Source organism: Zootoca vivipara, chromosome 1 (assembly GCF_963506605.1).
Source record: "Zootoca vivipara chromosome 1, rZooViv1.1, whole genome shotgun sequence".
In the NCBI taxonomy this organism is placed as follows: Eukaryota; Metazoa; Chordata; class Lepidosauria; order Squamata; family Lacertidae; genus Zootoca; species Zootoca vivipara.
The window spans coordinates 74,549,751-74,571,852 of record NC_083276.1 but is presented as its reverse complement, the minus strand read 5'-3'; the positions used below and the strand labels follow the sequence as shown (position 1 = coordinate 74,571,852).

The 22,102-nt window shown below is 41.5% G+C and overlaps 1 protein-coding gene across 1 annotated transcript in view; it reads left to right on the top strand.

Moving 5' to 3' along the window:
• Positions 1–22,102, top strand: part of BRSK2 (BR serine/threonine kinase 2) — a 383,428-nt gene that overhangs the window by 259,954 nt on the left and 101,372 nt on the right. Inside the window, exons 3-4 of the mRNA XM_060279665.1 lie at positions 7,349–7,434; positions 21,151–21,291. Of these exons, the coding sequence (XP_060135648.1) occupies positions 7,349–7,434; positions 21,151–21,291 (227 nt within the window). The remainder of the gene's footprint in view (positions 1–7,348; positions 7,435–21,150; positions 21,292–22,102) is intronic.

The window sequence follows — 22,102 nt, the reverse complement described above, 5'->3', positions numbered from 1 at the left end:
GTAAAAGAAATGCATAAGAGCATGCATAAGAGACAGGAATGACATTTGCCTCTTAGAAACATAGGATGGGCTCTGCAGATTATGTTGCGAGTTAGGATATTGGAAATAAAGTGCTGCTTTCTCACCGACATCCATGCACGTGAATTGAGCTTAAAGCAAAGAGAAGCCAGTTCTCCTGGAGGAAAAGGGCTGGAGGTGAGGACATAAGTGAATATTTTGCATTGTTCCTGCTAAGGGAAATGTTGCCTTCGTGTTAGTCTCTTTCATTAGCAGAGTCAGTGAAGCATCTTACTAGCTAATCAACTCCCTGCTTAGACCCTAAAAACCTCTAATTGGCACCTGCAAGGTCATAAAGCAAGTGATATGCCTTTGTGTCCACTTTGAAGTCATTTCTGACCCCTCTCTCCAGCCAAATGCTTTTGCCATGACCTGGACAAAGCCCCTTGCAGAAAAGGGGGACAAAAAACGAATCTGGAATCCTCTCTTGGGGACTGGGATTTGTGTGGCAGATGGATGTGTCTTTTTAACATTATGCAAATGTCACTCCATGATTCTGGTTTACTGCAGGCTCCTGGAGCCTCTCTCCAGCCTAGCAGTTTGAGGCTTGTCTTGCTCTCTGATAATTGTATCTGCATTAAAGCAGCCAGCCCTGCAGGGCTCTACTCTCATCCTTCCTGGCTTGGAGCCAGAAAGCAATATGTGGGTTTCCTGGTGCAAGGAGGCATAAAAGTGGTACCAATCGTTGGCAAAGGTGAGGGAAAGAATGCACAGTTGTATCCCGTACTTAAGATCTGTTTGGTTTTTATTTCAGAGGCTTCATACTGATTGTGTGATTACATGGATTTCCACTGTGTTCTCCTAACCAATCCAGTGATACAATTACTACAGTCTCTGTCTGCCCTATATCATCCACTGGTGTTTCCCTGGAAATGTGAAATCCTGTTCTTAGGCAGACATTCGCTGCTGCGCTGCAGAGATAATTTTGGAAACATGGCTACACTTTAAGCTTTTGATAGAACTACTACACAATGTCTCTGCAATGTTTCTATAGAATGGAGGAAGAGTTGACAATGGCATTGTATCAATTTCCACAGCAATCTGGATAAGGATCGTGTCATTATCCCTGGCTTTCAGTATTTAATTCAGTTACATGGGAAAGCAATAATAAATACAGACAGACATTTCATTTGAGAGAGCAAAGACAAAGGCAGGTGAAATTTATTATCCTCATGTTGTTCTTGCAATTTTAGTGGAGTCTGATTTCCCCTGTTTCCAGGTGGTACAATCCAGAATTGATAGCTATTACAATTTTACCAAATATCTCATGTCACCAATGGGGGATGTAAGTCATAGAGAAATCGTTGACTTGTTGAAGGTCACAAAGAAAGCGGGGGCCAATTCAGGAATGGAAGTACTGTCTGAGTGTTCTGATATAACCACTAGACATGCTGGTTTGGAAGTGTTTTTAGCGTCTATGTTATGTAAGACAGAAATTATTTTCACTCATGAAAATAGACTTTTATTAAAATCAGTCCCTAATGTATCTATCAAACACTGACAGGCAACTTCCTGCTTGTAGCTTATGTTATATTTGGTTTCCTATCTCTGCTTCCCCTTCCCCCTCAAAATAATAATACTGTCATCATCATCATCATCATCACCATCCCCAATGCTACCTTTTGCCCTGTAAACAAAACTTGCCTGCTCCAGCCATATGATGATCAATGGAGGAAGATCAGATCTGCCACTGCTATTGCCATTGCAGTAGCTTCTGAGAAGACTAAATTTCCCAAGAGCCACTAACGCCTGTGTCCTGGAACACTACCAATGCCTCTGGAGAGAGACAGGAGGGAGAGACTTGATTTTTTTATTCTTTCCGTGTTCCTGGCACAGCTGGAACGACATTGCTACTGCTCTAGCTGCTGAGTCTTGTTAAAGGAAAGGGAAGCGAAGGATTATATGACTAAACAGGAATACTTTTGTGTCTTAGATTTTAATCTGAGCTGTAGAAGAATTGGAACCTCATAATGCTATTATTTCTCTGAGGTGAGAAATATGAACTTCTGAAGCTCCTATCCAGCCTAGCAAGCTTATTTGGCATCTCTACCATAAAAGATGGTTTTCAGCACTCCATCCCATTTAGGTGTAGACAGGAAAGAAGCTCAGTGCTTTGCAAACTGAGGCTGGCTTTATTCTTAAGGGCTCTTTGAGTCTCACTTGAGTTTCATTGGACAAAGTAAGTGGGCTGCAAAGTGATACAGCACCGGGGGGGGGGGCATGCTTCCCATTCCAGACTCCAAACTTGGTAAGGAAGTGGGTATGGGGAGATTAGCTCCCACTTGAGTGGTGCCCTTGGTTTACTTTCTCCCATTCAGCAAACTGTCTTCCTTTCCTGATGCCAGAAAGTGCTGCACCTCTGGGCAGATAATGTTGTGGTTTGGGCAAATATACTCACTGCCCCAGTACTGAGTGGCAAAGTCAGCAGTGAGAGGCAGACCAATGCCTCTATTTCCCCTTTGGAAGGGAGCTTCGGGATTATGGGGAGGAGTAATGTTTCTGTCACTTATCCTAAAACCAGGAGCCAGTTTCAGGAGGGGCTTGGAAGGAAGGGGACAGTGCTTAGCATTTCCCTTTTACCAACTCCCACCCCAAACATATTTTCTGGATGGGGTGAAAGAAACATTTATACTTTCCTTCCTAGAGCCTAGAGGCCACATTTATTTTAGGAGTATGGTGCCAGGTTTGGAAAAGAAGACCAGGACTCATCACTAGTTCTGATTAAGGCAACAGCCTAAACAATAAATGGAAGAGTGGGAATTTTTCATTTAGCTAGTGCAGTTTTAAAGCTGGAAACCATACTGACATTCACATATGATGTAAAAGCATAAGAAAAGCTCAGGGGTGCTTTGTTTTCTCTTGTATAGTATGAGCGCAAGGGCAGATTCTTATAACCACTTTAGTGAAATGAGTGTCACAGAGTTGGTAGTTAGCAGTGAATTCACAATGGCGCAATGGTCTGCCAGTACGTTTCCAAGCACAATTCAAAGTATTGGTGCTGACCTTTAAAGCCCTAAATGGCCTCGGCCCTGTATACCTGAAGGAGCGTCTCCACCCTCATCGTTCTGCCTGGATACTGAGGTCCAGCTCTGAGGGCCTTCTGGCACTTCTCTCACTGCGAGATATGAGGTTACAGGGAACCAGGCAGAGGGCCTTATCGGTGGTGATGCCCATCCTGTGGAACACCCATCAGATGCCAAGGAAATAAACAGCTGACTTTCAGAAGACATCTGAAGGAAGCCCTGTTTAGGGAATGTTTTAATATTTGATGTTTTATTCTGTTTTTAATCTGTTGGGAGCCACCCAGAGAGGCTGGGGAAACCCAGCCAGATGGGCTGGGCAGGTTATAAATACTTTATTATAATCATCATCATCATCATCATCTGCAGACTTTGTAATCAAATGTCCTGATGACTTACCAAATCGGGACTCAGGTGTCTCTTGGTGCCATAGGGAACCATCATCTGGGCCTCTGGAGAAGCCACTTCGCCATAGATTTAGTGTTCATCACCTTCCTGTACATTTTGTGTGTGCCACTTAACCAGCAAAAGCTAATACAAATTACCTCTGCATGGGCAGGCACCTTTTAATGACTCATGTTGCAGTTTCCTTCGATTCTCTGTTGGAGCTGCTATTACTCAATGAACTCTTTTAAGTTCTGTCATGCTACATTCAACTGCAATCAGTGCTCATGATAAAGTTTTCCTACTACCTTCTTCCCATGAGCAAACTGTTGATCAGACACTTTTTTTCTTGGTTCTTATTTACTTCTACTACATAAATATTATTCAACCCTAATCCAGAATTCTATAAAGTGCCAGGAAAAAACATAGATATTTCTGCAGAATAACTGAGCATTTATTGAGCTTGCTCTGAGCATTATAATATTACTTACACCATCCTGCATTAAACCATCAGAATTGTACACTATAGATGCATGTTCCTTTGTAGATTTTATTTGTAATGATCAACTGCTTTGTTTTTAATATGAAAGTTTCTAGCCCTTGTTATTAAATTGTGGAAGCATGGGATAAGTGTAGCTTGAAAACTCAAGTGAGAGTCTTGTGACAACTTAAAGGCTGACAATCTATTATAGCCTAGGTTTTTGTGGAGTCCACTTTATACAGTTTTTTTAAACTTTAAGGTGCCACAAGATGCTTAGTCTGTTTTCAGGGGGGAGGGGAGACTAGACAGGTACCCCTCTAAAAAGAGGGTGACTTGCTAATGACTGAGAAATAAAAAAGTTAGTATAAGGTAAAGGTAAAGGGACCCCTGACCATTAAATCCAGATGTGACCGACTCTGGGGTTGTGGCAGTCATCTCGCTCTATTGGCTGAGGGAGCTGGCGCAGCATACAGCTTCCAGGTCATGTGGCCAGCATGACAAAGCCGCTTCTGGCGAACCAGAGCAGCACATGGAAACGCAGCTTACCTTCCCGCCAGAGCAGTGCCTATTTGTATACTTGCAATTTGACTTTTCAAAGGGTTGGCAGGAGCTGGGACTTAGCAACAGGAGCTCACCCCGTCGCAGGGATTCGAACCGCCGACCTTCTGATCAGCAAGCCTTAGGCTCTGTGGTTTAACCCACACACCACCCGTGTCCCAAAAAGTTAGTGTAGCTTACAGTAATTAAAAATACAGCATGTAGATCCTAGCAGTGGATTGTTTGTTGCAGAAGGTGAATATTTGCTCTTTTACGCAATATTTGCGGGACCCAGGTGGCGCTGTGGGTTAAACCACAGAGTCTAGGGCTTGCTGATCAGAAGGTCGGCGGTTCGAATCCCTGCAACGGGGTGAGCTCCCGTTGCTCGGTCCCAGCTCCTGCCCACCTAGCAGTTCGAAAGCACATCAAAGTGCAAGTAGATAAATAGGGACCGCTCCGGCGGGAAGGTAAACGGCGTTTCCGTGCGCTGCTCTGGTTCGCCAGAAGCAGCTTTGTCATGCTGGCCACATGACCCGGAAGCTGTCTGCGGACAAACGCCGGCTCCCTCGGCCTATAGAGCGAGATGAGCGCCGCAACCCCAGAGTCGGACACGACTGGACCTGATGGTCAGGGGCCCCTTTACCTTTACCTTTACCTATCCTCCCCCACTTAGTGTCGAAAGTGAATCAGAGAAAAACTGTAACTGAGGCCATTGTCTGAGCAACATAAGCCATAAGCCTCTGTTTTTATGTGCCTGTTCATCTTAAGCTTTTGGACAGTAACTAAGAAGTGCCCTGAGACAGCCCTAGCACCCCATCTCTCACTTTGGTCGGACATGTTGCCACAGCCGTCAACAGCAGGGGTTTTTCAAAGGCAATGTGCTGCAGGCCTTTCTGGAACAAAAAGGGGGGATTATTGGTATGAACATAACACATGTCAGGATCCAGTATCAGAAATACTCCAGGTCTTCTCCACAATGCATAAGGTAGCCTAGATTTTTTTTAAAAAAAATGTGCTTTAGCTGTGGCACAGTACAAGTGGTGATCTCTGTTCTGCCCTGCAGTCAAAGTAACATCCTAACCATGGCAAGTGAAATGGGGAAATCTATACTGTGGTCTAGAGCCAGGCAAGCATCGTACCAGCTTTCCTGCCTTTCTAATTTTGGCCATTAGGAAAGTGTGCCAGAGCCTCTTTGACTCTCTCCAGACCCATGCCAATTGCCCATCCACAGGAAGTTATGACACAATATGCCAGGATGAAGCAGCTATAATAGTACCACCAGTAGCAGCTTCTAAACTGAGTTCAGAGTAGATTCCTTCTGGAGTTGTATCATTCTGCTTCTTGAGAGCCAAGTGCTCAGTCCCTCTAGATTTCCCTCTCAATTCATTGGGCAATGTAATTAGGGCACCAATAGTTTGTTATTACATAAGTGTACCTGCCAATCTGTTGTTCATGGACTGTAAATTCACCCATATAGTGACACTTAGTGAAACAAAATAAAATGGGTATTTGCTAATTTCATGTGCGCAATTAATTAAGGCTTCTGGTTCATCAGAGGAGATTAGCAAATCTGCCTCCATTTTTCCTCTATTCTGAATGTAAGAAGGTATAGTTGGGTTTTACTCAGAATCTGCACATCAGACTTTGAAGCTCTGGGTACCATATGAAAGAAATGTCAGTATTATTAAATGAATGGAGGCTGTTTAAGAGTAAACTCCTCATTCATAAGACTTCAGAAATATGGGATTGTATTCAATGTAGCAGTAAGGAGATTGTCCAATTTCTCCTCCTCCTGTGCACTGAGGTTCTCCCAATGCTCTAGAGCAGATTTGGGGAGGGCGTGACAGGCACATGGTGAGAAGAGAGAGGGGAAAGTGTGGGAGAAATAGTTTTACTTTAGGATTTCTGAATACCACTTTTAGCTTATTTAAGGGGGGAAAGTAGTTATCTTCATAAACATGAGAAGGTTGCTGTAGGCTTGTATTTTTTATTGTTTAATATTGCTATGTGCATGTAAGTGCCCACTAAGGATAGCATTTCATGTATGTGATGTGGGAACACTAACCCATGAAAGCTTTTGCCACAATAAATTTGTAGTTTTTAAGGTGTCATAAGACTCTTTGTTGTTTTTGCTGCAATAGATTACATGTCAACCCCTCTAGAAATAATTTGTGTAAACTTTGCATATCTGAGAAGCAGGCTTGGCTTCAGATTTGGGGGGGGGGGCAGGGGGGAGGCAGCAGCACCGTAATGGGCTGGAGAAACCGAGCAGCTGCTCAGCTCCCCAACTCATTTCAGGACTGCTGCTGAGTAAGCCCATGAGAGCTTGTAGCATCTCCCAGATTCTCCCTTGAGCTTGTGAGTGGACTTACAAGCACTGCAATGGGCCAGGGACATGAGCACACACACTCTTGGCTCATGGTCTTAGAGGACCACCAACAGGGAAGCTTGCTCACTCACAAACATGACAGAGAGACTGGTGGATGGAGGGCCACAGCCGGTGGAGAAGGTAAGTAGTAGTGGGTACTGGAGGAGCAGGCAAGGTGTCAGCCATGGTAGACCCTCCAGGGATGCCTGCACACAAGCAAATGCCCCAGCAAGGTGTGTCCTAGTGCTGTGGAAGTTAATAACAATATTGTTGTTAATAATGTGTTCATTCATTATTACTAAGCACACATTATTATTTCTATGCCCTGCCATTTCCTGAATTTTTACTTTGTTTTTTGTGTGGTTACTACACCGTGGGAAGTCAGTGGTACTTAAGGGGTGGCGGTGGGTAATAACTGAAGACACACAGTAGTACAGATTCTTAAGGTAGTCTTAAGACACTGATTCTAACAATTCCTTGTGTTTTGCTTTTCTCTTTCAGGTGGAGCGGGAAATAGCCATCCTGAAGTTGATAGAACACCCGCATGTTTTAAAGCTGCACGATGTTTATGAAAATAAAAAATATTTGTAAGTATTATTCACATGCCAAGGGGATGGGATGGGTGTGTGGGAAATGCATTAAGTATCCGTTAACATGGGATGTAGCCCACTAAATGGCTGTACACAGCAGGTGCACAAACCACAAAAATTTCATTTTTATGCTTTCCCAACAAGGTTTTTAACAGTGCCTAAGTAGAGGGGTACATGACCTGGAAGCTGTATACCAGCTCCCTCAGCAAATAACGCGAGATGAGCGCCGCAACTCCAGAGTCGGTCACGACTGGACCTAATGGTCAGGGTTCCCTTTACCTTTACCTTTAAGTAGAGGTGTAGAACTGGTATTCGTACTATGATGTGGTTCTGGTCCCTTTCTTCAGCATGTTTTTAGCATAAAATGTGATACCGTATAAATCCAGCAGGTATTCCTCTAAAAGCAATTGTGTATAGGAGATAGTGATTATCACTGCCAAAGTTGCTTACTGATTTGCGGGGACATCGCTGGCAATACATATCAGTAGAGGAAGTAAAGTAGCTTGGTGGTAGCAGGGATGATGGTAGCAGTGCCTGATTTACGTATACTAAACAAGCTATAGCTTAGGGCCCCACTCTCTTGAGGGGCCTCCAAAATATACTTCTTCTTAATTGTTTTTTAGCTCAACAATTACTTTGACAAAATACATATTTTGTTATATGCAAATGGCTTTAGATACCTATTAGGTCCATAAATTACCATGTAGCATATATTCAACACAAAAAGCAGCGACAATTTTTGTTGTTGACAAAGGACAGCTGGACATATAAAGGGCCCCATTACCTTCAGTAGCTTAGGGCCTCATCAAACCTACATTTGGCCCTGGGTGGTAGCACAGAGTAGGAGCGAGCCACACCTCAGTGGCAGACCACCTGCTTTGTATGCAGAAAGCTCTAGGTTCTGAGAATTATATTTCGACTGTGTCAGACCAACACGGCTACCTACCTGAATATGGAATCAAAAGTTTGCCCTTCTTCATTTTTTATTTTGGCTGCCTCATATTAGATTTAGATTAGGGGAAATAAGCTTCCTTAGGTTTGATGGGGTTACTATGCAATGAACATACAGAGGTTTTTTTCTTTTAGTACAACAGACCAATATACATAGCTGCTCTTTTGGAAAGCAAGTGAAAATTATTCTTTTCAGACTTTAGTGTGCTATACACATACTATGGCTATATCAATAGATGTTCCTCTATGGTATGTATCCTTCCAATTTGTTCTCAGACTGGTGGCTTAAAAATGTTTTTTTCCCTGAAGCCATATAACAAGAAAATTGTTTTGTTTTGTTTTTTAAAAAAGCAATGTTTTTTTTATCAAATAAAATACTGCCCCTTCCAATTGTTCTAAAACTACATACAGAGCCATAACTCAGTGGTCCATATCAGACTCCTGTGTTGCATAAAGAGTGGAGAGGGAGCAATTGTGAAAAAAATTGTCAGGAAAAAATGAGAGGAAGTGAACAGGAAGGAAGGAAGGAACTTTAAGAGGATGGATGTATAGGGCTTCAATAGGTGTTGGGAGGGGCATAAAATGAGGTCAGGAGCTAAAGGTATGTGCAGCCCTGGAACCACAGGTTGCCCATCGGTTATCTAAAGGACAATTTAGATGATTACCAGAACCAAACCAGTGTGTGACTTTTCAAGGCCACTCATTGAGTCTGCCTGCACTAGACTTTGAACTTGGGTTGCCCAACATCAAGTCTAGCAGATCTTGCAACCAATCAGTTTAATAAAGCACTTTGTCATTAAAATCTTTTGAATTTGAATTTGATTATGTCTCTCTTGCTGAAGTGCAATTAAAATCCCATAGTCAGTTGAGATACTGAAGGTTTTTATGAGTGGTGGGGTTTGCTTCTACCAAATAAACCAGCAACTCTGTTCTGCTGTCTTTGCACGAATAATTAATATAGCTTGTCTAGAGTATTTTCACAGTGAGCCAGTGAGTCTGAACCATGGACAGAGTTTCCCAGAGTTTATTAAAAAGAACCCCAAAATATTGAATTTCTTGCCAGACAGACATGCCATATTAATCTTAACTCACTTGTGTATTGCGGGGTGGGGCAATTATTTTTAAATGAGAAAGAGAAAACATATGAGGGAACTAAATGGTGTCTTTTCAAGTTTCTAACTGTATTGCAAGCAAAGGTTATTATTATTATTATTATTATTATTATTAAAGCTTTGCTGGAGGTAGCCCTTTTAATGTCACAACTCTGTCAGGGTATAATAATTGGTAAACCAAGAAAAGAGTGTTGTATGGATGTAATAATCCCATGTGGACCATACAACTGGAACAATGAATTTTTATCCAATAAGATTGTGCCTACAGTTCAAGGGTTGGTTTAGTAGAAGTGGCTGTAATTTATTTTGGCGTGAGAAATTCTCTTCAGCAGTGAACTGTGGCTACCAGCAATCTTTCGTCATAATGCCCATCGCTTTACTGACTACTGCACACATCTCTCTCTCTCTCTCCCTCCCTCCCTCCCCCTTGAGGGCGTGTGTGTACACAGACTGCACACACCACACACACACACACACACACACACACACACACACACACACAGAGAGAGAGAGAGAGAGAGAGAGAGAGAGAGAGAGAGAGAGAGAAAGAGAGGTGTGTGCAGTAGTCAGTAAAGCGATGGGCATTATTATTATTTTGTCACCGACTACATAAAATGTCTTAAAGCAACTTGACAATTGTACATAATTCCTACCTGTGCCCCAAAATTTACTATTTTGAAATCATTATGGTTTCTCCTGTAGGAAACTAATTGTTCTAAGAATGAGTAATTTAGGCCTAGGGGAGTGGTGGGTGGTTGCACAGTAAAACAAAAAACACCAAAACACCATCTTATGTCACAATCAGGAATCAATGTCATATAATTGTGTTCCTCCCAACCCCATATCTTAAAAGGTCAATGAAGTTACATTTATCTTTATATGATTACCACATAGCTACTTTAAAACTGGACTGATCATTTTGAAGTACAGCATTGAAAAGGTGGAAAATACTATTGTTTGCATGAGGTGAAAGCAGAGACCTTTATGACCAGAAATGTTATTTGTTTCATCTGTATCCTCCCTTTCCTACTCAGAGGTCAGAATAGTGTTTTATAGCGCAATCTTAGGCATGTCTACTCAGACATAAGTCCCACCATAGGTATGTATGTATGTATGTATGTATGTATGTATGTATGTATGTATGTATGTATGTATGCATAAAGGTAAAAAAGGTAAAGGACCCCTGGGCAGCTAAGTCCAGTCAAAGGCAATTATGGGGTTGCAGCGCTCATCTTGCTTCAGGCCAAGGGGGCTGGCGTTTGTCCACAGACAACTTTCCGGGTCATGTGGCCAGCATGACTAAACCACTTCTGGCGCAATGGGATCCCGTGACGAGTTCCAGAGCACATGGAAACGCTCTTTAGTTTACCTTCCCGCCATAGTGTTATTTATTACCTTACCTTATGTTTGTATGCAACAACCTTGTAAGGTAGTTTATGCTGAGTGGTGATGATATTCTCAAGGCTTCCTAACAAGCTTTGTAATTGAGCGTAAATTTGAATCAAGATTTCGTATATCCATGCTTATCCACAAAAGCTCATCTCACGGCAGATCTGTACATTGTTAAATTGCCCTAGAACTCTTTGAAGTTGTTTCTACAACAACCTAATCTCGTGTAGTTACTCCTAATCCTGCATAGAATTGCACTTTAAGTAGGCATTGGTAGATCTGTTCATTTCTGCCTTTTTCAGTTTCTCGTTTTTTCCAGTCTTAAGTTCAATTCTCCACATGTCTGTATCAATTTGTGTTCATTATTGTTAATATTTTTTAAAGTCCTCATGAAAATTCATCAGCATTTCAGTCTGAATTTCTCTTAATATACACATTTTTTGTATGGAATTTACCCTAATACACACATTTTTTGCAAAGCAATTTCTCCAAATTATTCTCACTATCATATGCATTTTAATGCACATTTTATCATCGTAATTGCATTGTGAAATTCAATGCCTTAAAAGCCGGCAACACCATTGAATAGTTGTATGGATCCGAGCAGTTCATCCATGACAATCTAAACTACAGTTGCTCCATCTGTAAATTGGGGTTTTTCTACAGTTTATTTAAGGCTGAAAATGCATTTGATCCCCCTTAGAACAAAATAAAATCATAGGCACACATCTATTCATTTCCTGCCAGAGGGAAATGGGGAGGGGGGAACCCAATTTTTAAATGAAGAGGTCTTGGCTCAGTACCAAATGAGGGTTTAAAAATTCATGCCCGCCATAAGAATTTATATAGCTCTTGAATAATTTATATGCCTCACCAATAACAAGGAGCTTAATATCTAATAGAGATTATTTAATCAATAGAAAGCAGCACTAGGGGGAAAGTCCTGAAAGAATTTTGTAACAGTCTGGGTTGGACACTTTCAGTATGTTGAGTAGAAACGTACTGGGATTTCTCTCTTTCCCGCTCCCCCCAAAGAAAAATGCTGATTTAAGTGTAGAAGGGTGTTTGTTTCACTGTAACTCTCTTCCGCAGTTCCCCTTCATTCTGAACTAACCAGATCACTAGCTGTGCAAAACTATAGCTGCGAAATATAATGAGTTTCCTAATTACTGGTTGCATCAAAAGAAAAGAATACTTCATGCCTAAATATACTGAGGAAGGAAAAACTGCTCTTACGTGAGTGCTTGGCTTCTGACTTGGATCACTAATTTCACTCAAGACATGGGAGTCATGGTGCTGTTGACTGCTGAGTTTTGTCTCTGGTCATTCTTGTTTCCTAATTGCATATGGTGCCAGGAATTTATTTTGGGAGAACATGGGGCTACTTTTTATTTCCGGCATAGCACTTACTGCATGCATGTCTGAAGTTACGCCTCTGCAACTGTAAAAGGCAAACGGATTAAAGGAGCCAAGGAAGGGCAAATGGAGTTGACCCAAAGGTCTTCCTCCTACCATTTGCTGTATCTCAGGTATATATGGACAGCCATGATCAATCCTGTTCTATATACTTATTTAACAAGGCAGGCAGTAACAAAGTCCTCTGGGAAGCTTAAAGTATCAATCAAATTTTAATATAAATAACCAACAATAAAATAATTATATAACTCAAGCCTCAGAGACTAAAATCATTAAAGACACACATTCTAAAAATGTGTGTAGGTTTTAAAAGGTTAACCACAAAAAGGGTGAGCATCTCTTGGCATTCCACACCTGGGGTGGCCAACATAAAAAAGCCCTCTCCCTAGTAGCCACTTGCTGAATTTCACTTGGCAGAGGTACCCAGAGAATGGCCTCTGAGTATGATCTTAAGGTTTGTGTAAGTACTTATGCAAGGAGGCAAATTCTTGGGACCTGGTTCCAATCTGTTCCACTAAAAGTAAAAACTTGGACCCAAAGAAAGACTGACAAGCAGTGCAGATGGTGAATCACTGGTGTACAAAGTTCAGACTGTCCAGTCCCAGTTAACAATCTCATTGCCTAATTTGGGGCCAACTGAAGGCAACCACATGTGCAACATGTTGCAATAATCCAAACATGAGCTTGCCAGACCATGGCAAGCTTCTCTGTCTAGGTAGGGTCACAGCTGGTATATCACCCTAAAACGATTAAAGCCACTCTGAGGCACAGAGGACACCCATGCCTCTAGTGACAATTTTGGATCAGCAACCCCCACCACTACTCAAAAGCTCCCCTTTGTGTGACAAGTTGGCATATGTGTGTGACAAGTTGGCAGCTTTCCATTGGAGCTAATAGGGCATGGTTCTCTCCCTCTCACAACAACCCTGTGAGGTAGGCTAGGCTGAGAGCCATGCTCCATCTTCTCTTTGCCAGACACACTTTGGTTTTGGCCCTATCCACCACTGCTCTGTGGAAGGTTGATGATGAGAGAAAGGTGCCCTCAAGCTGAAAAATATGTCCCACCTCTCCTTTAGGGGTACAACTACCTCCAAAACAAGGTGAACACCACTCGCCTGGTCAGACAATACCACCATCTTGTCTGAACAAACTTCCGTTTATGGCTCCCATCTAGTCTATTATATGTCCAAGCACTTATTTAGTACACAGCTGCGTCAGTCCGTATTTCTAGCTGACCTTACCCAGCAATTTCACAGAGGATATTTGATACACCCCTGCCCTCTGGTTTAGTACTTAGCAAGGTGAATGTGCCCAAATGTTTATTTGTTCATCCCCACCCCACAATGATGAACATGTTATTGCGAAAATGTACAAATTACTGCTGGAATTTGGAATGCAAGAAGAGCAAGTTAAAGAATGTATGATTAAATGGGCAAAAAACTTTGGGTATAAAATACAGGTGGAACAGTGGGAACATATGTGGACCAAAGGGTTAAAATACACATTGTGTTATGCTTTAATAGTAAACTTTTATAAAATGATGTTTCGTTGATATTTTACTCCTGAGAAGTTATTTAGAATGTACTGTATAAAAATATGTGTTAGAAATTTAAAGAACATGAAGGGACATTTTACCGTGCTTGGTAGACATGTAAAAAAGCCCCCCCCCCCCGATACAAATACACACACACTGATATGGATAATTTTGAAGGTTAATTTTCAACTAAAGGCAGAACTCTTCCTGCTAGGGCTTATGGATCTACAATTAGAAAAAAGCTTATGGAACTTTGTTTCAATATATGATTATAATGGTGACACTTTTATATGCACAAAGATGGAAAGATTAATCATTACCAACAATGGAGGAATACGGTAGTTAAAATCAATGGACTTAGCTGAGATGGCAAAACTGACATGTTTAATCAGAGAAAAGTCATTGCTAACATTTACTAAAAAATGGAAACCTCCCATAGACTTTTTGTGTGAAAAAGAAAATGAACTAATGACATTTGGGTTTGAGGATTGAAGACAATGTTGTTCATAGGCACCGTCTATGCAGGGCCCAGGGTGCCTGGGCACCCACAATTTTTTATGAAGGGTCCGGGACCCTCAATATTCCACTGGGTGGTACACGCATGTCACAGGGATGTCCTGACATCAGATCAGCACACCTTATAGTGTGTGTGCATCATGTTGGCACACCCCACAGTGACGTCGGCATGCCCCAGGCACCTACTGTCGCAGGGGCAAGGCCTGATGTTGGTTTATAGAAAGTGGTTTTATTGGGTGTTATATTGGAGTGGCTGAGTTGAATAACATTTATGTACAGGCGAAGAATCAGAACTTCCTTCCTTCCTTCCTTCCTTCTCTTTTTCTTCTCCCCTTTATCCCTTCTTTATCTTTCTATCATGTATTTCTCTCTTCTTTTTCTTTTTGGTTTGTGTTTTTATTTAGATTAACATTTTGATTTTAAAAAATAATAGATAATAATCTTTCTATTCCTTTTTCCAAACTCCCCCCCAAAAGAAGTTCAACCCCACCTCACAAAAGTTTACAAGCCAGCCCAGCTACATATATATATATATATATATATATATATATATATATATATATATATATATAGGCATATTGATGATTAAAAATAAGTTAACTAGAGCTTCTCAGCCTGGTTGTCTTTAGTAAATTCTTACTCACTATGGCAAACAGGCAAATTACTATTTATAAGCTCGTAAACTCAGGTGCATAGGAACAGACCTAGAGGCCTTGTTCACTTGTAGCAGTAAACTATGATTAATTATCGTTACGTGCATGAGCCTCAGAGAGCCCAGCTACAGCTCTCACTCCCCTCTTCTCCTTTTGTGCAGCTGGGAGGAGAAATAAATTGTGATTCAGGGTTCACTTTCCATGATTTGTGGCTTGTTACATATGAACCAGGAAAACGTTTTAAAATAAACTCTAGTCAATGGCAAAACAATCCAACTTCAAACAAAATATAATTTATTTTAAATACTGATTCTTAATTCATTCATAATGACAAGCTGGGAATTGGGGAAAGGGCAAAGGAATTCCAAAATATGAATCCAAATTGCACAGGAGGAGGAGGAAGAGGAGGAAGAGTGAGGCACTTGAGGCTTTGCTCAGGCTCACTGAGGCTCGTTTGTTCAATGCTAAACTATTGTTTTGCATTGCATGCAAACCAGCCCAATGAGTAGGTCCCACTGAGGTCCAGCGCCAAGGGCCTTCTGGCAGTTCCCTTGTTGTGAGAAGCCAAGTTACAGGGAACCAGGTAGAGGGCCTTCTCGGTAGTGGCACCTGCCCTGTGGAACGCCCTCCCACCAGATGTCAAAGACAAAAACAACTACCAGACTTTTAGAAGACATCTGAAGGCAGCCCTGTGTAGGGAAGCTTTTAATGTTTAACAGACCATTGTATTTTAATATTTTGTTGGAATCTGCCCAGAGTGGCTGGGGAAACCCAGCCAGATGGGCATGGTATAAATAATAAATTAGTAGTAGTAGTACTTATTTCACATTTTATAGATGAAAACTGATGCAGCAATCCTATCACTGGCAGACCCCCTGCAGTAACTAAAGCCGTGCCATTTCCACTGGCTAGGGCAGAAAGCTGAGGGCTGTAAAATCCTCATATGTTGCAGTGCCAGCTCCAAGCTAAGGCAGATCAGGCTCCTCTCCATGCAACCACATCAATAATAATTGGGTTCAACTTGTTTTGGCAGAGGGGGCGACTACCTGAATCTCCCAGAAAACAAGAAAGGGAGAGTAATACAGGTTTGCTGGTATGTCTGTGGGTATATACAGAATACTCTGTTGTGTGCTGATAGCTAAATATTTTATGGAAACTGTAGAATTTGGGAACCTAGAATTCTAGAGTTTGCTTTCTTCCTGATGTTTCCAGATAATTCTGCAGTGGAGAATTTAGCCATCGCAGTGCTGCTGTTACAGCTTTCTGTGTCTTTTAAGATCAGCTCAGAGTTTCAGTATGTTCAGAAAAAGAATATCTAGCCTGGCTGCTAGTCTCTCTGATGTGATGATACCTAAAGGAGCCATTTGAGGTTAGGAGCTTGTTAGCTATTATTAGCAAGGAGGTGAATCTGTGATACAGATGGGAAAACAACAAAGCAAATAAGAACCAAATAAATAAAACTCCCCCCCCCCTTTTGCTGAAGGATCACTTGGTTGGTTCATATAATCGTTCCAATTTTCTCTGAAGGATAAAACCATTCTTCATATTGAGCACTTTGTTTATTTCCCCATGAACAGTTGAATCACATTCCCTTTAAGCTCCAAAGTTTTCCTTCATGTGGTTTTATCTCTGCCTTTCAGTGAGGACCCAGAGCATAGCTGCCAAGTTTTCCCTTTTCTCGCGAGGAAGCCTATTCAGCATAAGGGAAAATCCCTTAAAAAAGGGGATAACTTGGCAGCTATGACCCAGAGACATACCTTGGTCTCTTGGTGCTTTAAGCCAGTGCACTTTTTCCCCCTGGTGGAACGCAATGATACGCAGTACTGCTACCTTTTGGGGGGAAGGAGGTCGGAGAGCTTTTGGATCCTGTCAGAGTATCATGGCTCCTTCTCTAAGCCTGGGAAGCATTTGTCCAGCTTAGGGAAGGAGGTGCAATGCTCTGAAAGATCCTGGAGTCCTGCTGCCTCCTTCCCAAAGCAGGGCGGGGAAGCCTCTTCACCTGGGCGGCAGGTGGGTGGGTAGGCAAGGGAGTGTCGAACAGCTAACCCACCCTCACTGCCCAGTCTTGGTGTCAGGCCACCCCCTGCCCCATTCGCTGGGCCCTCCCCCTGGTTGCTGTTGAGTACCAGCAATTTTTTCTAGAAAGAAAGTGCTGCTTTGAGCCCTCATTATAGTGCATTTTGCTCATTTAAGCCCACCCCAAATAACATAATAGAAATAACTACAGGAAAGTCACAAGGTATTGCAAAATCAAAGTGGAACAAATAGAACTCTTTCCATTTGCTGCTTCCTATTCTCCCTATCTTCTGCTTGTGCTCCCTCCCATATACCCCTCAATTTTCTCCACTCACCCTCCTTCTCTTCATCTCATAACCTCCTTTCTTACTTCAACTTCTTTTTAACTCTTTTGTCAGCACTTTGGACTTAGGGAAGGAAGCAGCTAGCTGTTGATGAGCACTACTGAGCAGGGGCAGTGTGTCCTGTTTAGCCACCTGAGGAAAAATGGCAATGTGTTGCTCCCTGCCCCCATCCTCCTGCGGCCACTGGAATGCCTCCCCTTTTACCAGTGTCTAAAGTGGGTGCTTCAGCCCACCGCATTAGTGTTCTGGTTCCACCACGGAGTCTGAGTTTCCTGTGGCCGGCATTTCCTTTCTTGCAGCCACTACCCTGGTGGGAAAGGGCTAGCACCTGTGTGCTGACTTCCATTGCCACTTGCTAGGAACATTCCTGGGGTCATGAGAGCAGTGTAGAACTTCACACAGCCTGCAGTGGTTTTTTTGGGGGGGGGATGAGAGGGGGGGCCATTTTGGACAAAGGTTGGCATCTCTACGAATGATAGAGACCATATCAGATCCTGCCCAGCACCCCATTTGTCACCTTCCATGTGTTGCACATGAATGAACAAGGTGACCCCAAAATGACAAACATATTATTTTCTGTTCAGTGACTCAGATGCAAGCTCCTAAATACATTGAGTAAGCAGGATATGTTTTAATGTGCAAGAAACTGCAGAAAAGTTTCTAAAATATAACAAATGTGGACATAATTGATAGTCTTCTTCCATTCCAATTCTGGAAACACACAGTTCCTTCCCCAAAAAGATGGGAAAGCTGAGTCATGTGGACCAACTGTATTATTTAATTTCTGCCCCTGTAGTTTCAGTCAAAGACATCTGTCTATGTTTGTAATACTAACTGGGAAGGTATTTGCAGCTGCAATCCTAACCTATTGAACATAGTGGGGCTTACTTCCATGTAAAAACGCTCACAGATAGATGAACCAGCAAAGAAATGTCTATGAGATTAGTAAGAGTACTGAATAATCCTTAAAGCAGGAGGAAATCAAAATTAGCCATCTTGGCAATTGATTCTAAATCCCAGCAGGAACCTCTCCACCTTTGAGAACTGACCTGTAAAATGGATAATCAAAAAATGTGTGCACATACAATCTCTGCGAAAGCGTCTAGGTTCACAGTAATAAACTTGTAGTTAATAGCTGTAGTTAGAAGTATTTGGTAAATATGTTTATATTCCCATTCCATGGTGGGATTGAGTTTAATTCAATTCAAGAGCATGGAGCAGGAGTTGGGTACTAAAGTAAGGCTGTTTAATCAAAGCCATCTGGTGGAGGCAATCTTGAAGGGAATTGATTGAATGCGAAGGAATAGCTTCTGTTAGTGTCTCTGGTGCACTAGTAATTTAGAGCCAGAGTATTTGAGATGTTGCATTACACAGAAAACCTCCTTTGTGTATCAGCTCTTGCACCTTGAGCATTGCTTAACAAACAAGTCTGCCACTCTCCTCATGTTAGCAGAGCTGTTAGCACAGAATACATTGTCTCTGTGCTCCTCTTGCTTCCCCTGACGAGACAAGAGCACCAATCTTTTAAAAATGTCTTACTCCATTTGTTTCCATTACTGTCTCTGACGCTTCTGGGTGGTGAACAAAAATAAATAACCCTCTGAATTATCTCTGCCCCTCAGTTTGTTTTACTTTTCATTCAAGATGTTGATGCTGCATATTGAGGCATTTTTAATAAGTGAAAGTTGATAAATAAATAAATTTGCTGCGCTGTTCCTACTGTGGGTAAGAAAAATGCTAGACTTGTAATTTTCTGAGCTTGAAGTCTGTGTAATGGAGGGCATCTGTCTGCATGTCTACACATCTTTATAAATGAATGGTGTTGTATCTAAATTAGTATTATACCTTAAGCTACATACAGTTTTGTCCTACGGCTTTACCCTGTCCAAAACATCAGCTGTCCACAGCAGAAGGAATGAGTTATCCAAGTCCCTAATTAGAAAGCTAATTTTGGACATACCACTAGATTTGCCAGATGTCACTAGATCGAGACTTGGACAATAACCTGTTCCCTACAGAGTTTCATAGCAGAAAAATGAATCAAACACCACATTGTCCAAGCATGGTATTCTAGGCCCATCTTATACCATAGATGCTATTAAAAAGGGGGGTTATAACTAAAGATCCTGGGGTCACTTCTGCATAGTGTGCACCCAGGACAGGAATTATTTCCCATGATGACAGCATGGGAATCTGAGAACGGTTTGGTACCACTTGTATCTAAGCCCCATTTGACTAGTGGGGACTATTGGCTTGGTTTAGCTTCACATAGCAAACCTTTGGTTTCATAGTATCTGATTGTGATGGAAACTGATCACATAGTTCCTTTAAGCAGATAGAGACACACTCTTGATATCTATCATAGTTTGATGTTTTCCTGAAAGATGGTTCTAAAATTAAGCGAATAATTTAGAGGTTAGACCATGCATAAGGTCCCTGGTGTGATCTCCAGAATCTGTAGTCAAAAGATAGCAGACATTGGGGAGCTGCTAGCAGAACAGAAAGTGCCAGACTTGGCAGACCAGATATCTAACTCTATCAAACAGCAATTGCCCCATTATCCCTTTTAATGTTGTTTTTAAAAATTGATTGTGATGCATCACCATCCTTATACAATAACACACAAATGAAGGTATTTCCAATAAGGAAAAAAAATGTTATCACAATGAACACCATGATACCCTATACATTTTAATCAAGTAAGTTTGAATGGATATATTTCCAGGTTAATATGCAAAGGATGACAGTGCACAAGAGTTTCCATTATTTGCTTTTACCTGATTCTTCTTCATTCCATATTTCATGAAAAGAAGTGATTTTCTACCATGCTTTAACTCCTACATTACTTGTTAATTTTTTTGAGTCAGAACTATCCCGATACTTTTGTTGTTCTTCACTCGTGAACTTTGTCTTCCATATGATTTTTTTTTGCATCTAATCATTTATTTATACTTTTTATATTTGGGTGTTTTTATCCTGCCTTTCAATGATAAAATCAAACTCTAGTGGCTTATAAATGAAAATGAAAATCTCAAAAATTAAAAAGCAAAACAATCTGCATATATGGTACATTGTATATAATAATCTTGCAGTTACCAAATATTAAAAACGTCCTGGTAATTCTTTATTCTTTTCCTTAATTGCCTCTTGTGTAAGTCAGTTCTGATGGGATTAAATTTACAGAAGAATCCATGCTTTTCAGAGCACCTCAAAACAAAACAAAACAACTGCAAATGTTTTATTAGTCACCTACTTCTAAGTCTGAAAGTTGGAAATTTGCTGCCACATGATCATTTTTTAGCATGCAAACAATTTTACTGCTAATGTGGTTGCAATTCGGAACTTCATGTCACTGCATATAGAGTTTAAATGTGCAGAGAGGCATGGGGAGAGAAGAGAGGGCAGCGAAGTTCCACTGTGTACCTAAAAGTCATTGCTCTATCTACGGTAGCAGATACTGCCCCATAGGTAGATCCATGGTCCTTTTAGGCAGAATGTATCTTTAAGCATTGGAGACCAATTAAAAAGGATACTGAGAGCAATGAAGTCATCTGTTCTTGTTGTTTTTAAGCCTATATTCCAAGAGATATCTAAGAACTCCAGACATTCAATTGCAGCTAAAAACGTACTACAAAGGCACTAACTTTCACATTGTCTCACTTTGCTCCCTCTAGAGAAAGTTGCTTATTGGTTATTATGCAAGCATTTATGCATGGGTGTGTATGTTTCAAACATCTGCTTGATCGCATATAAACAAATGTATTTTTCCTTTCTGGTTTTAGATATTTGGTGCTAGAACATGTCTCTGGTGGAGAGCTCTTTGACTATCTTGTAAAGAAAGGAAGATTAACGCCAAAAGAAGCCAGGAAGTTTTTCAGACAAATCATCTCCGCTTTAGACTTCTGTCATAGTCATTCAATCTGGTGAGTAAAGCTGCATAAGGTACATGACATACAAGTGGTACCTTCAAGAAAAGGTGGCAGCGTATCCTTACCCAGCAATAGTATTGCTTCTGATCAAGCAGCCAACCCGCTATGTCCTCCTCCAGGGCGCTACCCGGTATAAGCAGACACTCAAAGCTCTGTGGCTGCTTAAGGCCACTCAACATTCTCATTGTGCTGTTTTGCAGGGCAGATACGTCTTTGGGAGGGGTATTTAAAACTTTTGCTTTACTTCTGCATACCTCCAAATTTGTCCGTCATGATAATACCCTCCTCTTGTTCTCAGTGGGCCTGTTTTGGTTCCAGTTTTTTCAGGGCTCAACCACCTGAGTTTGCTGTTACAGGGACTGAAAATGTTATATTATATTTATGGCATAATATACCGTATGATGTTTATGGTGTAAGATTATCTAGCAGGTCAGCCTCTAGGTCATTGAAAGCTCTTTGGCTTTTTACAAGCCATTAGCTAGTCAATGGTAAGGCTTGGAATCTCCTGTACTGTGTGCATGCAGCTGCCAGCCCCTATTACTATCTAGATATGCTGATAACACACGTGCTTTCACTGAAGGCTGTCCATGGCCTTTCTTTGGTCGCGTTCAGTAATATGCAGTATGATGAGTGGCTCATATCTGATTAAACCCTTTTTCCCCATGGTGAGCTTGAAGACAGGGAGACACCTACTGTCACATTCATTTACAGTGAACACTTTAACTGGGGAAAATCAAAGCCCAGTGGAATCGGCAGCTTAATTTATAAGGATCTTGGGGGCATTTGCCAATAAATAAGAATAATA